The sequence below is a fragment of the Dermochelys coriacea genome, chromosome 13, assembly GCF_009764565.3.
Source record: "Dermochelys coriacea isolate rDerCor1 chromosome 13, rDerCor1.pri.v4, whole genome shotgun sequence".
Classification (NCBI taxonomy): Eukaryota; Metazoa; Chordata; order Testudines; family Dermochelyidae; genus Dermochelys; species Dermochelys coriacea.
In genome coordinates, this window is record NC_050080.1 from 3,895,456 (window position 1) to 3,919,101 (window position 23,646).

General features: G+C 45.0%; 1 protein-coding gene across 4 annotated transcripts in view; it reads right to left on the reverse strand.

Annotated features, from left to right (window-relative positions):
- Positions 1-341: 341 nt before the first annotated feature.
- The window catches only part of STMN3 (stathmin 3), a 43,688-nt gene continuing 20,383 nt past the window's right edge, over positions 342-23,646 (reverse strand). For 3 of the 4 annotated variants that reach the window (XM_043496040.1, XM_038369096.2, XM_043496038.1), the window contains exons 3-6: positions 13,010-13,105; positions 11,699-11,874; positions 7,391-7,582; positions 342-6,353 (exon numbers count right to left, since the gene is read on the reverse strand). In XM_043496040.1, the coding sequence (XP_043351975.1) occupies positions 6,294-6,353; positions 7,391-7,582; positions 11,699-11,874; positions 13,010-13,105 (524 nt within the window). In that variant the 3' untranslated portion in view covers positions 342-6,293. Of the gene's footprint in view, positions 6,354-7,390; positions 7,583-11,698; positions 11,875-13,009; positions 13,106-15,994; positions 16,020-23,646 lie in introns of those variants that run through there. The other variant, XM_038369097.2, reaches the window with a different exon arrangement.

A 23,646-nucleotide genomic window follows, 5' to 3' on the forward strand; every position in this document is an offset into this window, starting at 1 on the left:
CTCTCAACACCCCTCTGAGGTAGGGAAGTATTATTACCCCGTGTTACAGATGATGGAACTGAGAGACACAGAAAGGTGGAGGGTACCTCTACACCGCAAGAAAATCTGCAGCAGCAAGCCTCAGCACCCGGGATCAACTGGGCTTATGGGGCTTGCGTTATGGGGCTAAAAGTAGCGCTGCAGACATGCCTGCTTGAGCAGGGCTCAGGCTCTGAAACCCGGCGTGGGCGGGGTTCAGACTGAGCAGAAATGTCTACTTTATTTTTAGCCCTGTAGCGCCAGCCCAAGTCAGTTGATCGGAGCTCTGAGACTCTGGGGCAGCAGGCTTTTTTTTTTTTTCATTCAGGGTAGACTTACCCCAAATGACTTGCCCAAGGCAGCCAGAATAAGAAGTTAGGCATTCCTGGCTGCACTTCCTGTGTTCAGATACACATCCCTCCAGCTTCCAGTGAAGTCGGTTATCCCCTCAGCCCTGAGTAGGCTCTGGATTATAGAAACCTAAATGCTGGTCTGTGCCCCTCATCTACATTACTTAGACACCTGTACAGAGATGGAGTTTATTGGTCCTAATATGTCACGTCATCCCTAGCATGGTTTGCAATAAGTATCTATAGCACCATAAACAGCCATTCCCTGACTCTTGTTTCAAGTTTGATGTGGTGATAGGTGGGTGTATGCATATAGTGTATACACATGAGCATGTCTGTGCGTGCTCACTGTATGTGAATACACGGCCGTCACCACTGCAAGTGCGCAAAGCCAGTAAGCTGCTTAATGGAATGAAACCAGTTATGTGAGACAACAAAGTTAAACAGAACCAGGGGCAGGGAGTCTCACTGGTCCTGGCAAGGGAAAAAACCTGAAATTTACATTTTACAGAAGCAGTGTCACAGCTCTGATCCCCTATTGTAACATGCATGCAATTGTCTGTGAATTGCCTGTGGCACTAAAAGGCTAGCATTTGGGGTAACTCTCACACTCTGACTGCGGCAAGGTTTGTTTCAGAACACAACAAAAGCATGGAGTGAGAACTTCCAAAATAGACATGAATGAGGAGCACTCTGTTGTCACTTCATGGGCCGTACAGCCTTGAGACAATCCCTTTAAAGCCAAATCTGAACACTTGCTCTAAATAAAGCACACGGAAGGTCTAATATTTGGAACATGAGCCAGATTGTTCTGGTTCTTACCCGAGAATTGCTAATCACCAAGATGCTTGTGACACCTGGGAAATAATTTATCTTCAGGTTCATCTTCCTTTTTCTCTACAGGGTAGGAGTCTTTAATTTGCCCAAGAGAACAGGGAGGTAGCTAGAAATTTGAAATGTGTATACACACTGGTGGTCTTTTGCTACCACAGTTCTTTCTGTTACACCTGGAGTATACATGAGGCTAAATTCTCTGCTGGTGTAAATATTGACTTCGTTGAAGTTACACCGAAAGAGAATGTGGCCCAAAGTAGATATGCTGTTACGCAAGTAGATATGCTCTTAGATGCGGCCACTAACAGCAAGTCTAGTTAGAAATTCCCATCAATGAGCGTCTAAGGGTATGGCTGCACTGAATAAAACACTGTGCAGGTGGCCTGTGCTGGCTGACTTTTCCTCTTGGCTCAGGCTCTAGGGCTGCAAAACTACACTGTAGACATTCAGGCTTGAACTGAAAAATGGGCTCTGGGACCCGGCGAGGAGGGAAGGTCCCAGAGTCTGAACTCCAGCCCAAGGCCGAATGTCTAGATTGAAATTTTATAGCCTTACAGCCTGAGCCCCATGAGTGCAAGTCAGGTGATGTAGGGCAGCCATGGGTATTTTATTGCCAAGTAGATATACCCTAAAAGGCCTCAGAAGGAGCTCAAGCCCTGTCATAAGAAATGGTGCCACAGGAATTTGTAAATTGCATGCCATGGAATATACCTGAAGATGGCAACATGAGGGAATGGCTGAAGAGCCACAAGAAAAATGAAGTGTGATGGAAATATAAGGGAGTTAATGGAGTGGGGGAGGGAGATAAGAAACCCCTCTTCAGGCACAAACTACTTGTTAGCAATTCTGGGAAGTCAACAGGAATGAAATAATTGTGAGCTGATGTGGATTTGTGAACTGAAGATCAAAGCGATATATGATGCTGTCAGGCACAGCGTTAGTTCAGGCATGTGTCTTGCATCTATCATTAATCTCTCCGCTGCAGTCTGGACCGTGCAAACGTTTCATCAGCAGTGTTAGTGGGATGTCCCTCCAAGCAACAGGAATTCCATTCCAGAGGTGCACAGCCACAGAAACCAAACACGTTTCCCTGATACAGCCAGTGGCACTGGACAAACTCATTTCCCTGACATTCAGTTGCACAGGGCAGACACAGCTCCATGTTATACCTGATTCACCTGGGCACACCAGACAAGCATTTTTCCCTGACATAACATATCCCATCAGATGTAACAAACCTTTCTCTGACATTACTGATGCAAACCTCTACCTGATATGCCCGTTTCTCTGCCTGATGCATCAGTTTATCCTGCACTAATGCATTTTCCTGACATGTCCACTGTACCTCACAGCACTGAAGGTGCAAAGGTGAAGAAAATGAGGTTCCCAACTCTCCCGTCTGCATGAGCACTATATCCTAGACACCTCTCTGGCCAGATCTTGTGTGAATCACCAATTTGAGTATTTGTCAGGCAAACGATTGCAAGAATTAGTCTTCACCTAAGATCAAAATTGCCCTGTAACTGCGTGGAGGCAATCTTGAACTGGGAGCTTCACCATGGAAGTCTGAGATGGAAGATACAAGCAGAGGCAAAAATTGAGACCTGGTGTCTGTACAGGATAAGGGAAGGAAGGCCCCCAACAAAGACCAGTCTGCAACTACCCACTTTCTTCTGTATCATACATGTAACCATCCATTCCCTCAGTCTTGTTCCATGGTTACAGGAAATAGACTGGACTACCTCCCCAGAGGCAGAGTTGAATTAACACTAAATTGGACCTGGCTCCATTACATTTTAGGGCTGTGTTTGAAACATCACCCCCCCATTAGATTTTTTCTCCTGATCCTCCTTCTGTCCCACTCCTGGAATGGATTCTCCCAGTTCCCACCCACCCTGCCTGAAGGACTCTTTGGTCTGCCTCCTACTCCTGACTCCCTGATTTACCTTCCACCTGAAGCAGCCCAGCCACTCAGCAGGCAGCAAACAGCTATGCACTGTGCTGCCACTTGCCTCTCGATGTACTGCTCTCTCTGGGCCCAGATCACACAGCCCCAGGCATCCTGCCCTCACCTGGCCCTGCCTCCAAATTCTTTTGAGCCCAGTGGGTAATCAAAGTGGAAATGGTTGTTTCTCATTGGTTTTAATCTCGTGCTCATGCCTACAACATTTCTGATAATAATAATCATCGTCATAGTACTAAAAACAGTATTTACAACAAGCTTCAGGTCAGAATTACACACCAAGCAAACACTCAGCACTACAGAGAGTAGGACAGGGTTAATATCTTGCAGACATCTTCTCAGCTCCCACCGGTGTGAGACATGGACATTTGACAGTTTCAACCATTTCTTACACACAAACATTTTATTTATTTATTCATTAACTTTAAAATTTATTGTCACTATATGGATGAGATGATTCTGGCAATGATTTTGCAGTGTACACAGATGCTTATCTAAGACAACTGCTACTTACAAACTGATCATTAGCTACTGTTAAGAAATTCAACCCTCAGTTTTCTTTCCTTTTCCCTACCCTGCCCCTAACATGCTTCCTGGCCCTGGACACTGCTGGGGCCAAACAATAGTCCTGGCCTTTCTCTGACCCTGGCAGAGAGGTTTGTGGCTAAGCTAGCCCTTCCCTTTGGAGCAGAGCTTTTCCCTAATATTCATAAACATGTTGTGGCCATAGAGGGATCTTCTCTATTTAAAAGGAGAATTTATTCTCTGGTAGATTAGGGAGAGGCTAGCGGCCTTGTTTCCAGCAGCAGCTGTCACTTCTTTACCACACTATTGGGCTTTTGTGACCAAATGCTACCCATCTGGTTTGGGGCATAGCTGATTCCTTAAACTCTGCCAGCTCATTGTAGATGAAAACCCTGCAGCTTCAGAACTGAGTCTGCAAATATTTGTTGGGGGAGGAGGGCGCAAGGGGAACTTTACACCAAATATGAAATCCATATCTGCTTTTGCATCTTGACACCACCCGGGTCCTTTGTGCTAGATGACATTCCAGCCCTGCTTATCCCAACCCTGGTTTGTGGCACCCCTCAGCGCCTGCCTACACAACTGCCAGGAACCACTCTATGTACAGTAAAAGGAAGCAGTATATACATGTCTGTTGCACCCACTGGGCAAAGAGCATACAGTTGTTTGTACAAGTTATTTTCCTTGGTGACATTGCCTCCACAGAGCCGCACTGGAGGAGTAGTGTGCCTCACCTAAAGAGTGGCTTTTTAAAGGTAATGTGTGCAAAGGGCACCAGTTACTAGTAAGTAACCTCCTGTTCCCCTTGATGGCCTGTTTGTTCATCCTGGGTTCTGAAACAGAAGCCATTATGACCATTGGGAGAGGGGAAGTTTGTGACACAGTGAGGATGAATTTCAGTCCATGATTCCTTCCCGTATCTGTGCCTATATTCCTGCTCCCTTTTCTTGGAAACACTGCACTGGTCTGAAAGAAAGGTACCAGTACACTGCAAAAGTTGGAAGGTGGAAGGAAGGAATCTTTGCTGCTCTATGTTCCAAAAGGAAAAAGAGCTGCCATGTTCTCCTCCACAATATCCTCCCACAAGGAAATGCTCTTGCGCAAGCCGAATCCTGCACACCCTATAACAAGTCTTCACTGAGTTTAAGATGGTGCCTTCTTGCACTTTAGCCACAGACATAAAAAGGCCAGTTGATGTATCAATCAAGTCACATTCAGATCTGGCATTAAGTGTCTGCAACTCTATTGACCTCAGCGATGGAATGGCAGACCCCTTACAGTTTGGCTCATCATCTGCTTTTACAGCAGCCACCTCTGTAAACAATGACCTTACATTTCTACTGCCGTGACTACACCAGAAGCAGGCACACAAACATCTCCTAACCCCTTCTGTCCTCTCCCTGGCAGCATGCTCCTACCCCCCCCCACCACACCTGTCTTTTCCAAAGCTGCCATTCTGGAAATACCATTGAAGAGATCAGGGTGTCCTTTGCTACGCTGAAGAGCCAGAGCTCTCTGGTTCATTCTGTGATCTTTGGTCCAAATGTCTCTCCTGTAATGGTATTGAAGAGTCACATCCATCTTTGGAAAGAGGGAACAATAATTCTTCCAAATTAGAGCTTCTCTAAAGGCCGGTGGGCTGGTACGCAATCACATACCCTTTCTAGTTTATTTATTTACTTATTGAAGTGAAATGTTATTGTTTGTGAAATTGATTGACAGTCCTGGAAACCGAGCCACCCCGATTACCCATAGAATCAGGTTCAACACAGGCAGTAACCGTGCAGGCTTCCCCAGACACTGCTTAGCCAATGTGCCCCAGTCCTGCCTCTACAACTGAGAGGGTAGTTCAATCCACAGGCTTATTCGACCCATGGCCAACTAGGTTATCCACTAATGCCTGTGGTGATGGTATTTTTTGTGATATGGGCACCTGTCCACTAGGCTCTGAGACCCCCAGCTAATTTCACATGGGCTACCAAAGCACCATCGGAAAGTAATGACTAAGTCACTACCTACCTGGGCTGGCTTCAAACCAGTGACCCAAGGTGAAAGGCTCTGCATGACATAACCAATTCCTTGAGTCATCTGGTCCCCTTCTCCATCTGCTGGGAAACAATGGATCCATTAACCACTCCCTCACAAGGAAGAAATCCTCACTATTTACTGCCCATTGTCTTGACACTGATATCTGGCTCAGAGCAAACACCAAGAGTAGTATAAGCTCTGGATAGGAAATCCATATCTCCATGACACTGCTGGTTGAATTTATTAATATCTGAATTCTTTACATCTGTTTAAGAAAGATTTTTAAAAAAGAACAAAATCCCAAAGAGAAGCTGATTGATTGGTTATTGACTGATTCTACACTTCATATGAACTAGCTGCTATTATGCTTAGAGGTACCCTATGGCCTGTGATCCCCCACAAGTACTGAACAGTTAAGGATGGAGAGAGAGAAGCGCGTAGCTGGGGAACGAACACCAGAGGGTGGGGGGAAATGAGGAACCAAATGTTGCATCTAGACAAACAAAATAAAATGTGTTGGGTTGGTTGGTTGGTTAGTATTCAGGAACCAGGTGCTAGATTTGTAGAAAAGCCCTTTATCCAGAGATCTCCTCCCGCTGTTCCTTGTTCCTGCGAACCTCAGCTGCATGCAGTTCCTGCAAAGACATGGAAAGGTTTACAGCATCTGCAGGCTGCATAGGGCAAACCCAAGGCTGTTTCCCATCTCCCCTCAGTTTAATCTACAACTTAACAGTTTCTGTTTTTGTGCATGCATCTGTGCATCTCCTCTTCCTCAGGGGCCTGGCACCATCAAATAAATGCACTAGAACGTTGTCATAGTTGGTGTAATTCCACTGAAGTCACTAGATTTACACCTAGGGTAATTTTAGTCCACTCCTATGCAGAGCTCAGAAGCCCAGGCACATCACATGAATGTTCTGTGAATCGGTCTTCAGTACCAGTGTTCAGAGCCTGCTGCAGCTGGCTCACAGAAGGAGCCCCACACAAATGATGTCCTGCCCCACACTGAAACCAGAAGAGGTTGTAGCCTCTGGCCTCAGAGATTAGCAGTTATCAAACCACAGTGCAGCAGAGGAAGCCTGAGTTCAGTGCTGCCTTTGGGCCAAGGGCCAGACGAAGATAAAGTAATGTTCTCTGCCATTAGACCGGAGGTGAGGGAGCCTGAGCCTGCTACACTGATCTCAGGTGCACATCTCCTCCATCTCATGGTATCCTGAGCTACTGCTGAAAAACTCTCTTTAGTACCTGTTCTGATGGAAGAGAGGTCAGATGTGGCAAGAAAGCGCCCAAACCTCAGTGCTCACTTTCACACAGCCAAGTATAGAGTCCCACCCCCCTCCAAAAACCAAAACAAGAAGGTATGAGGCAGAGAGAGAGAGAAGGAAGAAAACTGGGGAGCAGGGCTCCAGAGGGAAGGGGTGAGCAGAGCACATTGAACACCCTGAGGAGGGAGAGTTGCACAAGGTAGCCAAGGAAAATGATGGTGCAGGAGATGTAGATTGTATACAGAGCTCTGCTCTCATGGTGAACATCCCAGCTGTGTTCGAGGTCAGCAGGCCAGGCTACAGATGCTAGGCAAAGGCTTTGGTACCAATAGCCACTATAATATAGGCAGGTGTCCTGGCCCTGCCCATTCTCTAGGTGTGCTGGGACAGGTGAATCTAACACTTGCCTTCTCACGCAGTCGCTCCCTCAAGGCAGCTAGGTGAGCTTCACGGATCTCCTTGCTCAGCTCCATCTTGTAGTTGAGCTTCTCCTCAGCCAGCCGGCTGAAGTTATTGTTCTCCTCCAGGGCCTTGTGCAGCACCTCCCGCTCGTGCTCCCGTTTCTCTGCCAGCTGCTTCAGCACTTGGGCCTCCTGGGTCTGTGGGAAGCCAATAGATCCGGGGGGGGGGGGGAAAGAGGTGTGTGTGTGTGAAAGGAATTCTTCATGTCCCTTGTCTCACAGATGCTTCCCTGATCTGATCTGCAGTGTCTCCCTGGAGGTGCCACAACCAACTTCTTTGGTTGTCTGTCCAAAACCTAGCAACTCTGTTACAGGATTTGCACTCAATATTTACTCTAAACTTATCTGCCGCTCTTAAGGCTTTGATCATTGCTTCTTGTCCAACCATCCAACCATTCATGTGGCTACTCCCCTCCGTCCATTAGATGATATTTAGATACTGTGACCATGTTCTCCCCACCCCACAAATCCTTTCTAGATCACATGCGACAAATTTTCAAACCTCTACATTTGCACCTGCATTTCAGGCAGGTAGATGTTAAACATTCGAAATTCTATCTTTTCTGTGTGAGCAACACTGTTGGTGCAATTTGCAAGCTATGTAGACTCCTCTGGAAATCTGTCCCTATATATTAAACTGCCTCTTCTCCTGCTCTTACCCACAAGTTTTTGTAGTGTCGTGGTTTGCCTCTTTTTATTATTTCTCTAATTTTCCAAAATTTTTCTCTATTAAGACTTTAAATTATGCTCATAAATGAAGTGAAAAAAGAGCATTGCCAGCTGTTAAAAAAGCAATGACATAGATTCATAGATACTAAGGTCAGAAGGGACCATTCTGATCATCTAGTCCGACCTCCTGCACAGCGCAGGCCACAGAATCTCACCCACCCACTCCTACAAAAAACCTCACCTATGTCTGAGCTATTGAAGTCCTTAAATCATGGTTTAAGGACTTCAAGGAGCAGAGAAGCCCCCCTCAAGTCACCCATGCCCCATGCTACAGAGGAAGGCGAAAAACCTCCAGGGCCTCTCCAATCTGCCCTGGAGTTAAATTCCTTCCCGACACCAAATATGGCAATCAGCTAAACCCTGAACATATGGGCAAGATTCACCAGCCAGATACCCAGGAAAGAATTTTCTGTAGTAACTCAGATCCCATCCATCTAATATCCCATCTCAGGGGATTAGTCCTATTTACCCTGAATATTTAAAGATCAATTACTTACCAAAATCCCATTATCCCATCATACCATCTCCTCCATAAACTTATCAAGTAGAATCTTAAAACCAGATAGATCTTTTGCCCCCACTGCTTCCCTGGGAAGGCTATTCCAAAACTTCACTCCTCTGATGGTTAGAAACCTTCGTCTAATTTCAAGTCTAAACTTCCTGGTGGCCAGTTTATACCCATTTGTTCTTGTGTCCACATTGGTGCTGAGCTGAAATAATTCCTCTCCCTCTCCTGTATTTATCCCTCTGATATATTTATAGAGAGCAATCATATCTCCCCTCAACCTTCTTTTAGTTAGGCTAAACAAGCCAAGCTGCTTAAGTCTCCTTTCATAAGACAAGTTTTCCATTCCTCGGATCATCCTAGCAGCCCTTCTCTGTACCTGCTCCAGTTTGAATTCATCCTTTTTAAACATGGGAGACCAGAACTGCACACAGTATTCTAGGTGAGATCTCACCAGTGCCTTGTATAATGGTACTAAAACCTCCTTATCCCTACTGGAAATGCCTCTCCTGATGCATCCCAAAACCGCATTAGCTTTTTTCACAGCCATATCACATTGGCAGCTCATAGTCATCCTATGATCAACCAATACTCCAAGGTCCTTCTCCTCTTCCGTTACTTCTAATTGATGCGTCCCCAACTTATAACTAAAATTCTTGTTATTAATCCCTAAATGCATAACCTTACACTTCTCACTATTAAATTTCATCCTATTACTATTACTCCAGTTTACAAGGTCATCCAGATCCTCCTGTATAATATCCCGATCCTTCTCTGAATTGGCAATACCTCCTAGCTTTGTATCATCTGCAAACTTTATTAGCACACTCCCACTTTTTGTGCCAAGGTCAGTAATAAAAAGATTAAATAAGATTGGTCCCAAAACCGATCCCTGAGGAACTCCACTGGTAACCTCCCTCCAACCTGACAGTTCGCCTTTCAGTAGGACCCGTTGCAGTCTCCCCTTTAACCAATTCCTTATCCACCTTTTGATGTTCATATTGATCCCCATCTTCTCCAATTTAACTAATAATTCCTCATGTGGCACAGTATCAAATGCCTTACTGAAATCTAGGTAAATCAGATCCACTGCATTTCCTTTATCTAAAAAATCTGTTACTTTTTCAAAAAAGGAGATTAGGTTGGTTTGGCACGATCTACCTTTTGTAAAACCATGTTGTATTTTGTCCCATTTACCATTGACTTCAATGTCCTTAACTAATTTCTCCTTCAAAATTTTTTCCAGGACCTTGCATACTACAGATGTCAAACTAACTAGCCTGTAGTTACCCGGATCACTTTTTTTTCCTTTCTTAAAAATAGGAACTATATTAGCAATTCTCCAATCATTCGGTACTACTCCTGAGTTTACAGATTCATTAAAAATTCTTGCTAATGGGCTTGCAATTTCAGGTGCCAGTCCCTTTAATATTCTTGGATGAAGATTATCTGGGCCCCCCCCCCGATTTAGTCCCATTAAGCTGTTTGAGTTTCGCTTCTACCTCAGATATGGTAATATCTACCTCCATATCCTCATTCCCATTTGTCATGCTACCATTATCCCCGAGATCCTCTTTAGCCTTATTAAAGACCGAGGCAAAGTATTTGTTTAGATATTGGGCCATGCCTAGATTATCTTTAACCTCCACTCCATCCTCAGTGTTTAGCGGCCCCACTTCTTTCTTAGTTTTCTTCTTATTTATATGGCTATAGAACCTTTTACTATTGGTTTTAATTCCCTTTGCAAGGTCCAACTCTACTCGACTTTTAGCCTGTCTCACTTTATCCCTACATGTTCTGACCTCAATTAGGTAGCTTTCCTTGCTGATCTCTCCCATCTTCCACTCCCTGTATGCTTTCTGCTTCTTCTTAATCACCTCTCTAAGATGCTTGCTCATCCAGCTTGGTCTACAACTCCTTCCTATGAATTTTTTCCCCTTTCTTGGGATACAGGCTTCCAATAGCTTCTGCAGCTTTGATTTAAAGTAATCCCAGGCCTCCTCTACCTTTAGATCCATAAGTTCTTCAGTCCAATCCACTTCCCTAACTAATTTCCTTAATTTTTGAAAGTCAGCCCTTTTGAAATCAAAAACTCTAGTTGCAGATTTATTTTTGTTAATCCTTCCATTTAGTTTGAACTGAATTAGCTCATGATCACTTGAGCCAAGATTGTCCCCTACAACCATTTCTTCTATGAGGTCCTCGCTACTCACCAAAATTAAATCTAAAATGGCATCCCCTCTAGTTGGTTCAGCAACTACTTGATGAAGGAATCCATCAGCTATCGCATCTAGGAAAATCTGAGCCCTATTATTATTACTAGCACTGGTCCTCCAGTCTATATCTGGGAAGTTAAAGTCTCCCATGATCACGCAATTTCCATTAGTATTTACTTTATTAAAAACATTAAAAAGGGCTCTATCCATATCCAAATTAGATTCCGGAGGTCTATAGCACACCCCAAGCACTATCGGAGGAGAGGCTTTACTAGTTTTCTTCCCCAATGTAATTTTTGCCCAGACGGACTCTGTCTTATCCATTGCAAAAGGCAATGGTGCAAAAGGCACTGATTCTAAGCTTTACTGGATGTGTGGCTTATATTTATATCTCCTATAGAGATAGCTAGTGATAGATTTTCACTCTGCAACAGCATCAGGTCACACATACAATTCTCTATGAAAATGTAAACCAGAGGACCACAGGATTCCAAAGATCCATAGATTTTAAGGCCAGAAGGGACCAATGTGATCATCTATTCTAACCTCCTGCATAACACAGGCCAGAGAATTTCATCCAGTGATTCCTACATCAAACCTAACAACTGGGGGTAGAACAGGAGTGTAACACACAGCACTATTACCAATCACAAGATGTGGCTCCTAAGTAAAATCAATGGTGTTGTTCACCCCCAGCACTGTATCTGTTTTTCTGTCCCCAATTATGAATTGCGGTCACTTGGGGGGCTTGGTTAAAACATGTTTGGTCATATAAGTTAGCATTTCCCTAGAATATCCTGTTACCTTCCTCCTCTCCTCTGCAGCCTCCAGCCTCTTCTGCAGCTCCTCCAGGGACAGGTCCTTCTTCTTAGGGGGAGAAGAGAGGACTGGACTCTCCGGGGACAAGTCCGAAGGAGACTTCAGGATCACTTCAAAGCTCTGGCCAGATGCCCTTTTGTCCAGCTGCTTCACCTCCATGTCTATGAGAGAAGAACAGAAGCACTTGATGGATTATAGGACACTTATGAAAGAGCTAATTTGATAAAGGCACCTTGCAGAAGCTGCTAAGTCAAGCCCTGAAGCTATGATCACCAAGTGAGACCTGGTTGCGATGAGATGCTTCTAAATGGGATGTATTGTCACTTGAGTCTCTGCTGGAGAGTTTCAGAGAGGTGAGAATTTGAAGTCAATCATTAATTGCTGGTAAAAGGGACAATGACACTGTACAACCTAGAAGTAGGAGCATCATTGTCAAATGTTATGGTGCAGACCAACAGTAGGCAGTGGTGGTCAATAAGTAAAGGGGATTCGGGGATCCAGCTGAACCTGCAGAGGGAATTTTGGGAGGCAGAATGGAATTACGCATGTTGGAATTTGGCCAGGACACTGGAATTAACTTCCCTGCTCTTATGAAAAGGACCACGAGGTCTTTGGTGACCACAGGAGGTCCATACCTTGGTCTTACATTCTATCTGAAAGACCCAACAGCAGGATCTTTCTCTCTGCCCAATCAGGGGCTTTTCACAGAAACTGCATACAGAATTGTGTTGTGTAGCCAATGCAATTAATCTTACAGCCACAGAATAAGTACAGCATAGCTGATGGCAGCCACAGAAAGGCCATACTGCTGATAACATCAAGACTCATATCCCAGGGTATGTAATGGTGCTGTTTGGTAACAGTCCTACTATTTCTGTGTGTGTAAATGTGGGTCACAGGTTAATAAACTATTCTAAAGAAAAAGAAAAAGGAGGACTTGTGGCACCTTAGAGACTAACAAATTTATTTGACCATAAACTTTCGTGAGCTACAGCTCACTTCATCGGATGTAACTCATGAAAGTTTATGCTCAAATAAATGTGTTAGTCTCTAAGGTGCCACAAGTCCTCCTTTTCTTTTTGCGGAAATAGACTAACACGGCTGCTACTCTGAAACCTATTCTAAGGAAGTGGACTAAAATACCATGCTCCAGTAATACAGAAAACTTGGATCAGGACATGAAAATGGTCTCTCCCCCTAGTCAGGAACCCAGCCTAATGTACTGAAGTCCTCCAAGATTTACAGAAGCTGCCTGCAGATTGGATCTACAAGAGATTCTGTGCATATGTCATTTACCTCCATACTGGTAGATAGTATTGGGGTGCGGCTGAGTGTGGAAACAGGAGCAGATCAGTGAGAGCAAGGACAGCTCCTTCATTTTCTCCTTGTAGGCTGAAAAGAAACAAACAGCAATGAGTGGAGAGGTCTACTGGCAATCTCATGTCTTTCTCAGGGGGAAGAAAGCAGAGTGATATACAGAGACTCATTTGTCGCTATTGGATTCTCTGAAGGCCTTCCCAAATAGTCAGATGCTGAGATACTGTGCAAGTGACTCCCACATCCACTGCGGTACAAGTAAGCTACACAGGGTGATGCCTTAAATGTGTTTTACCAACTCTGCAGCTCTGAATCACCCAGGAGGAATCTTCACCACAATTGCAAGAAAGGCAGGTTGGGAGCTGGTGAATTTCAGCACTTATAAATAACTACACAGCAAAAGCTGCTCAGATACCTCCCCTAAACAGTTCCAAACTCAATAATTAAGAATGACATTTAAAAAGCACCACTGAAACATCACCGATCGGTGCCTATAAATGGTACTTGACCCTTGGTGGGGCAAATCCTGCAGCCTGTAGAGAGGGTCTCCTCCATTTTATGATCCTGCATTTCTGATGTCAATCAGTAATTTACAATGAAAAGACGAGATAAGGCCAGGTTTGTGGGGAACCAAGGTAAATTTGGGGGAAAGAGGGATAGCTCAGTGGTTTGAGCATTGGCCTGCTAAACCCAGAGTTGTGAGCTCAATCCTTGAGGGGGCCCATTTAGGGATCTGGGGCAAAAATTGGGGATTGGTCCTGCTTTGAGCAGGGGGTTGCACTAGATGACCTCCTGAGGTCTTGTCCAACCCTGATATTCAATGAAGCACTACTGAGAACTGGACCCATGATGCATGTAAATGGCTTTTAACTGTAGCTTGCAGGGTGAATGAAACTGACCACAAACCTGGCTCTTGCTGTGTCCTGAAGCCACAGCCCAGGGACAGAGCTCTGGGCTCAAGACGACAGTGACTGAGTGATGCTAAAGGTTGCCTGGATGGTAATTTGATGATGTAAAGGGGGTTGCCATGGGTGAACTGGGTAACGTTGAGGACGAAACTCACCACACCAAGGGGTGCTCCTGTGCCTCTGACCTTCTAGCTGGGATAAGCAGGATTGTCAATGACCCTAAGTTTTGCAAGATAAGAGTTGTCCACTGAACCCCCATCCAGCCACTCTGCATCTTTGTGGCAGGTCCACCTGTCACATGGGTCATGACAGTCCCAGGAAAAGGGACTCCTGCTGGAGCCACTGACTCACAAAAAAAAAGAATGCCAATTCAGCACACTGTGAAGCCAAGAGCCCAGGAGGGTGGCAGGCCCACAATGGAGATCCCTGCACCTCTGACTTTCCAGTGCGGCAGCATCTCTACTGCAGCTCCTCTGGATCTTTATCTCAGCAGTAGATTAGAGAGGATTTAAATGGATCTGGTCATCATCCTAGGACCTCCCCTCCGCCCCTTTCAGGGAAGGTCGCTTCTGATCTTCAATGATGGTAAAACCTGCCTGTTTCTCCCTCCTCCCAACTGTCTGTGAGCGAGACTGGGATACACAATCCCTTCTGGGCTCAGCCCCAGGGCTGCTGCTAGCGTGGGCTTCGCTTGCCATTGCTGCGACAGCAGGTTGCAGCTGCAGCCGTCCTCGGTGGCACTGAGCACATTAAGCGGCTGCCCCAATCAGAACAAAACAGGCCCAGTTTGCAGAGTCTGCTTTCCCAGCATAGCAGGCACCCACGGTCTCTGAGTTTAACCCACTCCTCCCCTGTACACAGAGGAGCTCTTGGAGTGAACCAGATGAATCACTGCAAAATATAACAAACAGTACTCAACACTTCTACGTGCCCTTTCCCTCAGTAGGAGTTAATTAACCCGCACTGCACCATGGCCAGATGAGGAAGTATTATCTCCATTTTATAGCTGGGGAAACTGAAATGTAGCACTCGCCAAAGTTTTGACAGCACGTCAGTAGCACAGTTAAGGATAGGACCTGGGAATCTTGACTCATAGCCACTCCTGTGCCCCCTAGACTCTGCTGCTAGTGGTCAAATAATCAGGGGCGTGGTGGAAGAACATGTAGACTGATGGAGACAAAGAACACATGAATTGTTGGGAGCCAAAATGTCACAGCTGTCTGGGGTTCGATTTTATTAACAAAAAGGAGAATTATACAAACCCCAGCCCAAAGCTTCTCCCCAGGAGTGGCTGTTCCTAGGGTCCTGCCATCAGGACCAGCGTGCCCCAGCCTCTGGTCTCCCCAGCAGTGGGCTACTCCCACCTTGCTTGTATGCAGGATACAAAGGAGCCACGATGACCTCAGTGAGTCAGCTGTGATGAACCAGCCGCTCTCTGCAGGGCTAACAGTAGAATGCCACTGCTGACCTACACTTCAGGCCTCCTCAAAGTACCAAGTGCAAGGGCATCTCCTACAGAAATTATCATTCCCTTCACTCTGCTGAGTCCGCTATGTAACCTTGTAGGTTAGGAAGAGGCTTATGGAAGAGACTCATTAGAGATTTGCCTGGAAGAGGTTTTAGAGGAGCTGCAAAGCTCATTTTCCAACACTGTCATGCTGTTTACCATGTCCCCTCCTGGATACCTCACTTCCCAGCCTCCCAACTTGATCCCTCATCTTCCCCCTGGCAACAAGCATTTGGAAAGGTGACAGGTACAGGACAGAACGAAGGACATAAGAGGAACATACTCTCATCTCAGTGCCATGTGATTCTTTTGTTCTTGTGTTGTTTACCTCCTTTCCCTGGCTGCAAGACTTCATATTTATCAGCAGCAACTCTGCCTTTGCTACACCACAGTCCCCACTGCTCAAATTTCTCCTGGTCACCTTACAACCCCTTCCAGTTCTAATACCAAACACGAGGCTGATTGTGTTTAAATTTACATCAGAAAAGACCAACTTGCTGCAGCAATGCAAGGTGCAGAGAGGGACAGGTGGTTGTTGTTTTAATTTACCTAATCAAAAAAGGTTTTGGAAATCCTATGAGAGCTCTGTGCTGGGCTAGAGCCAGCAGCAAGCATCACTGCTTGGCGACTGATGGATGCTTCACCATTATGACCGAGGCAGCTTTGGGAACCACCCAAGAGCTCAGAACCACTGAGCTGAGGAGCTGTTCTATTTCCAACCAGGTGTGCAACTGTAACTGCACATGGCTAGCAGGTGACACCAGGAGAAAGACAGTATGTGCCTGAAAGAAAAAAAAATATATAGCAAGTAAGTTCTTATTTCAATTTTCTCTTTCCTGCAAAGGAAGCTTGTTCTTTCAAGGTACACTTTGTCATTTTGGTCAATCTGGGCTCTCCGTAGCTTTCTCCATGGACGTTTTGGATTTTCTGTCCCCTGAAGATGGAGGCATAGTGTCTCGGTGAGGAATGATTCTCGTTGCTCTAATGTGCAGGCTCAGCATGTTCCTCCCGAAACTAAGACTGGGAAGAAGTTTTCCTGTGAGCTTTTCAGCAGGGAACTTTCCCTCCTTTTTCTGGCAGATTGAGCAAGGATCTTCCAGGAGGATCAAGTGTGTCAGTCTCTTATGATTGCAGGGGGTCCAGCACTTTGGCCTTTCCCATCTCTTCCTTTTGGAGAAAGCCTACCTCACCCTTTCTGGCAGACGGAGCAAGGATTTTACATGGGGATTAGGAAAGGTGGGTCCGTTTCTTGTGATTTCAAGGGTCTGGCCAGGACACTGAGACCTGTGGACTTTTGCTGGCAGATGCCATGGTGTAATTTGGGCATACATGTTTGAGTATTTTGTTAAAAATAGGTTTCAAATCATTCCAGGGCATACTGTTTCAGCAGCCATTCAGTGTCACAATATTGCCATGGTGTGGCTGTTATACCTTAGTGCTGCCAATGAACCCAAAAGGAGCACCCACTGGGCTATGGTAAAAGAACTTATCACTGTAACAGAAACAAACCAGACCATGAGGCCTTTACTTTGACATCTACCTCAGGAGCTGCGTGTGATAGAGAGGAAATAAACAGAAAGCCCTGGTGCATGGCACACTGATTCCACTGGCTGGTAACTCTCATTTTCTTGTGTTAGGTTATCTGAGCTTTACTCTGTCTCCACAGAGCCAGTTTCCTGATCTCCCTTCAGACTCTTGCAAGATACAGCTTCTTCCTTTCAGCAGTTCTGACCCAGTGTTCACCAGCTGCACCCATTCCATTTGGAGCTTTCCTTCCCTACTCCCTTCTGCAAATTGGCCCTTTCTGTCAATTACAATGAAAAGGAGCAAGAGGACAAAAGGATACTGGTTAATCGAGCTGCTGCCAACAGCCTAATGAGCTGGGAAAGCGGTGTGTGAACATCTCCTGGCACTTGAGACTCTGCAGCTCCATCCCGGCGCCAGCTACCAGAGGCAATTAACAGAATCCAGACACACAGGTCGGGGGAGGGGAGCAGAAGGCTCTTAGCTTCGGAGGGTTCAGCAAGTATGTGGGGGGGGGGAAGCCACAGGGGAAAAATCGGAGGAGCTATGACCTGTGGTTTGTCTCTTGCTACAAAACAAAGCACAAGTCAAGCTCTTCTTCTGGAATAATATCTTGCAACAAAGCAGTATGGTGAAAACAATGGGATTGTAAAGGGAAAGTGGTGAAAATCCCTCTCTTCTTAGAGGCATTTTTCCTTACTATATGGGTACCAAATCAATATGCTCTAAGGCCGTATCTATACTATGAGCCAGGGGGCATGATTCCCAGCTTGCATACACATACTTGTACTGGCCTGCTGATGACTAGCGCCTGTATAAATCGTAGTATAGCTGTGGTAGCATAGGCAGTGGCAGGTTAGGTGTGCTGAGCAGAATCCCGCCTGAATCCATGGGTTTGTACTCAGCATGGCTAAGCCATGCCGCTGCTTCCCAGGCTACCATGGCTACCCTACTCTGTATACTTGCAGTAAGTCTCATCGAGCTTCCCCAAATACGTGTATGCAAGCTGCGAATCACACCCCAGTGTAGACGTAGCCTTGTTTAGTTACTCCAATCTGCCTGCTGGAGGAGGCAAAAGAGCTTAGCAGGATAGGCGTGATTGGAAAGTGGAGCTGTCCGTTCAGCACCACCCACCGGCTATGGCTGGCCACCCTCTGAATGAGACAGGAACTGGAATGCATGCACTAGCACAACTGGTTCCCTACACCCACAGCTTTTAACTGAACCCTAAAAAGGGGCAAACTTGGACAGGTTCAGCCCAGTAGGGCAGGATCTGGGACAGTCTCTGGAACCAGTTGGTGGGTCAAAAATAATCACTTGTGATCTAGAGGGGATGTTCAAAGTCCACTATATGGCTTTCAGGCTGTCAGAGCGATACTCTACTCCTTTCTACAACCTTCTACCCCAGGCTCTCAAAGCCCTATACAAACAGTAACTGAGCCTCACTTTGGAGTTGCGCAGGACTATCCCCATTCTACAGAAGTTTGAAACGGAGACATAGCAACAGTAAATGACTTGCCCAAAGTCACACAAAGGTAGGAATAGAACAACAGAAGAGTCCTGACTCCCAGTCCTCTTCTCTAACCACTAGGTCACACTCCCATCCCAGAGCCACAAAGAGAAGGAAGGAGTCCAGATTTCTAGCCCCCATGTTATAACCAGCAGAGCTCACACAGCACTTCATCTCTTGATGAGGAGATGAATGCATGGGGATCCAACAAACCTTTAACTCTCATGGCTTGTGTTTGGTTATCTGAGCTTTACTCTGTCTCCACAAAGCCAATTTCCTGGTGTCCCTTCAGACTCTTGCACAATACAGTCTCTCCCTTTCAGCAGCAGTACCCATTCCATTTGGAGTTTCCTTCCCTGCTTTCCCTTCCACAAACTGGCCAACCCTGGCCTCCCAACTATTAGTCCCAGAGGCTGGAACAATTGCTTTCAGAGAGTCCTGACAGCCTTGAGGTGAAAAGACCTCAGGTGGGTAAGGGTACCACATGCTGACTGCTTGTTAACAGGGCAGAGAGAAAGGGGAGCTTACAGCAACATAAGTAAGCCACATCCAAATGAGACTGACTAATGATTCCAATGATCTTTGGAATCGAGAATGGCCTTAGTGTAAAGTCCTGGACTGCTAGGAGTGGGGTAGCCCAGACCCCTTCCTTGCCATGTGGCACATTGTAGAGGCAGCAGAAAGTCTAAGGAAAGTGCAGGAGGCCTGGAGCAGTGACTCACACACACCATCCTTCCCCAGCTTTTCAATGGGATTAGAAACACCTGAAGTTTAAAATTGGGTTCTTGTTTAAATTCCATTTTAAGGAGCCAGATTCTCAGTCAAGTGAATATTCCCTTATGGAACCTTTAAACTGATATAATTGCATCCACACTACGGTGAGTTGTACTTTTATTCCTCTAAGAATAAAGAATACATGTCCATAAAGGCAAGGCCAAGGTCTCCCAAAGCAGGAATATTTCTAATTCACATCTGTTCAGAAAGAACCTGTTTACATTTCCCAGGGGACCAAAAGACCAATTTTAAGTGCTAGCATAATGGAGTTACTAAACCTCATATTCTGATATAGCTGTATGCTAATTGGGACAGCAATTGTGCACCTACTTATTTGCATGTACAAATCCCCCTTTTGTGCACATAAACATGAGGTTTTGCGGGTATAACGAGCTCATACATTTTTTCTGGACATGCCTATTGCACCCACATTTGACAGTTTGCTGATCAGGGTACTGTATAACAAGCATGCACATAGTATTGTGTTAGAAGCAGATGGAGCGCTCCACTTAAGTCATTTGTATTTTCCAGCTTCCATTAGGTTTTGAAGGAATGACAAGGTCAGCTGAGTTAGCACTGATATTATATATGTGTACAAATTAAGGTAAGATAGCTTCCAGCCATTCACTTTAAATGCTTTTATAGATTTAAGGATCAGAAAGCCAATAACCGACTCAGAGAGGAGAAAATGCACACACACAAATTGCAGTTACTTTGTTGTGCCGCATTATCTATACCTATATAATTAAAGTGGTAAACATTTTGTGAGCAGACAAGCCCTTACTCTTCTCTTGGTGTCCCCTCCATGTCCTTCTTCTTTCCTATGTTTCATTCTTATGTGACCTTCTAAACTCTCCCGCTCATATGCAGTGGGACTGAAAGATGTGGAAGGACAGTGGAACAGCTGTTCCTGATATAAAGTTACTGCTCTCCAGCTCCTACTTCCTTTTTTTACAACAGCATCACATTGCTGATTCATGTTGAGGCTGTGATCCATCACAACTCCCAGATCCTTCTCAGCAGTGCTGCTGCCAACCCAGTTATCCCCCATTTTGTATTTGTGCATTTGATTTTTGAAGTTGCATTAACAGAGTCATAGCATGCAAGTCATGGAAGGTGATAGTACCACTCTACTTGGCACTGGTTAGGCCTCCGCTGGAATACCATGTCCAATTTTGGTCACCAATGTATGGAAAGGATGTAGAGAAACCGGAAAGGATCCAGAGGCTACTGACAAAGATGATCAAAGGGATAGAATCCAGTCCATATGAGCAAAGGCTGAAGGAACTGGGTATGTTTAGTTGGAAAAAAAAAAGGAGATTATGGGGGGACATGATAGCGGTCTTCAAATACTTGAAAGGCTGCCAGAAAAAGATGGAGAAAAGTTGTCCTGCCTTCTGAGGCAAGAGAGAACAAGAGGCAGTGGGTTCAAACTACAGCAGAGCAGATTTAGATTAAATCTCAGGAAAAGCTTTCTAACTGTATGAGCAGTAGGCCAATGGAACAGATACTGGGGAGGTTGTGGAAGCTCCTTTACAGGAGATTTTCAAAAGGAGGCAGGGTAGCCATCTGTCTTGGATGGTTTAGACACAACAAATTCTGCATCTTGCGGTCCCTTCTAACCCTATGATTCTATGGCCAGTCACCCCTTGGCCCCTAAACTAATTTGTTTTCCCCCTTTCCCTATCTTCCTTCTCTCTGCCTTGGGGTTTTTTTTTTAAAGGAATGTAAGCACTTCAGGGAAGGGATCAGGCCTTCTATTATGTTTGGAGAGGACCTAGCACATTTTGGACTGTACAAAAAAAAGCAAATTAATAAATAGTAATTGTTGTTCTCTTATAGGTGCTGGGACTTGATCTCCCACTCCACCTGTATTAGATGTAGGCTGGTGTCAAATTTCTCTCTCATTCACTCATCTCTCTCACACACAAACTCAATTCAGATGAATAGCTCAGTCTTCACAAACTGTTATTGCAGCCAAGGGAATAAACAATGCAGCCAGGAATCTGTAGCTCTCAATCCTAAAAAAAGGAATGGGAATCCAGTAGTCTGCGTCTCAATTAAATGATCTCCACTGCGTGATCAAATTTCTGGAGTGAACCCCTTCATACAGGTAGCTCCATTATTCAGTGTCAGGCTTTTTTGGAATATGTTTATTTCAGTGATTTTCAGCCTTTTTTCATTTGCGGATCCCCAACAATTTCAAATGGAGGTGCAGACCCCTTTGGAAATCTTAGACATATTCTGTGGACCCCAGGGGTCCGTGGACCACAGGCTGACAACCACTGGTATACATGATATCATGATACATCTCCATTAGTCAGCTGGGGAAGAATTTACTATTCACCAAACAAAAAGGAAACTGCCTCTCAGCCACTACTTAGGATACCATGTCCATAGAAGGCAAAGCCAAGGCCTCCAGGAGCAGGAATATTTCTAATTCACAGCTGCTTCAGAAAGAACCTGCTTATGATATCCAGGAGACTAAAAGGCCAACACTTCCAAATGCTAATGTAATGAGGGTTATACAAGAAACCTCACATTTTGATATAGCTATATGCAATTTGGGCAGGCAATTGTGCACCCACTTATTTGAATGTACAAATTCCCCTTTTGTGAACATAAATGTGGGGGTTTGTGGGTCTAAAGGGCACATACATGTTTTGTGGATACACGCATTGCACCCACTTTTGACAGTTTGCTGGTCAGGGTACTGTATAACAGGCTTGTTGTTTAAAATAGGATTGTGTGATTATAAGAGTGCATTTTTACACATTTTTAAAATAGCTGGGTAGAAGCAGGTGGAGCGCTCCAATTAGTCACCCGTTTGCATTTTCCTCCTTCCATTAGGTTTTGAAGGAACAACAAAGTCAGCTAAGTTAGCACTGATATTATGTATGTGTATAAATTAAGGCAGGAAGGCTTCCAACTGTTCACTTTAAATAGTTTTTATAGCTTTAAGGATCAGAAAGCCAATAACCCACACAGAGAGCAGAAAATACACACACCTGCAAATAGCAGCTCTTTTGGGACCTCATGCAAGAGCCTCACTCTGACTCTTGGTGAGATTGGAAGTGTCATGGAAGTGGCACCCAAGGGTCTTATTCTGATTAAAATGGAAGACGTTATTTCAAACAGTAGTTTGTAGATGCCCATCCAAGGCAGAAATAGCCAACATTTTCCTTTTCCTTTAGACAGACAGCTGCAATACAAGACTATGCAAGAAGTTCATTAAGACTGGCTATAAAATCTCTGGGGAGATCCACAACAAATACATAACTGGGATTCACCCAAACAGCTATTGTCCTATCCCAAAGCCTTTGGTATGTATAGGAAATAGTAGAGATAGCATGTTACAGTATACAAATATGCTGGACTTGGATGCAGATGACTATGGTTCTATTCCTAGCTCTGTCACTAACCTTCCGTGTGAACTTGGGTATATCACTTTGCCTCCACGTGCTTCTAATTCCCCTCAATTTTACTATTCAATTAAATATATAGGTTCTTCTACTGCTCTCATCACCATAGTATCTGAGAGTTATAAGTGCGTTAAGCAATATGACTAATGTCTATCAAGTGTTTGTTCTCTCATCCTCTCCCTAAGGGCCAAAGTGTGTGCAGGGGATAGGAGAGTTTTGTTTTGGAATTTATATATACACAAACACATACATATTGCTATATCTTTATGTTAGAGAAGGCAGGTCAAAGAAATGCACCTTGCATTTAGAGCAGATGGGGGTGAGGTTTGTGACAGTCTTTACTTCCTGAGGAAGTTCATTCCACAGTCTTGGGCCAGCCACCAAGAAAACCCTGTCTCCTGCACATATGTGCTTTACCCTTTTGTACAGAGTTCATACTGCTAGAGGAGTGCAGTTGTCACTCATGGTCTTCATCCTTTAGGCTCGTGTAGCTATTCAATGTCCTGGGTCCATGGTGTCTTGAAGATAAGGACCAAGACATTGAACTTGGGAAGCCAGTGTAGGATGTGAAGGACAGGTGTGACGTGCTCAAGGCAGCCAGTGTTGCCAAGAAGAAATGCTGCAGCATTCTATACCAGCTAGAGTTTCCAAGCTCTGAAGACTTCATGCCTAGGTATACAGCATTGCTATAGTCCAGCCAAGAAGTGACAAAGGCATGAATAACTGAGATTAGCACATCATCTGCTAGCATGGGACAGACTCTCTGAGCCCACTGGAAAGGACAGAAAGCATTACTTGCAGATCCTGCTATGCTAGAGTTTAGTGTCAGTGAGGAATCCAGGAGCACTACTAAGCTACAGACTGAGATGACCAATTATGAGCGTGTACCTTCAACCAAACAAGACTGCATCATGGATGCAAATTCTTCAAAGGGCTTTCCTCTGCCCACCAGCATCACCTGTTTTGCTTGG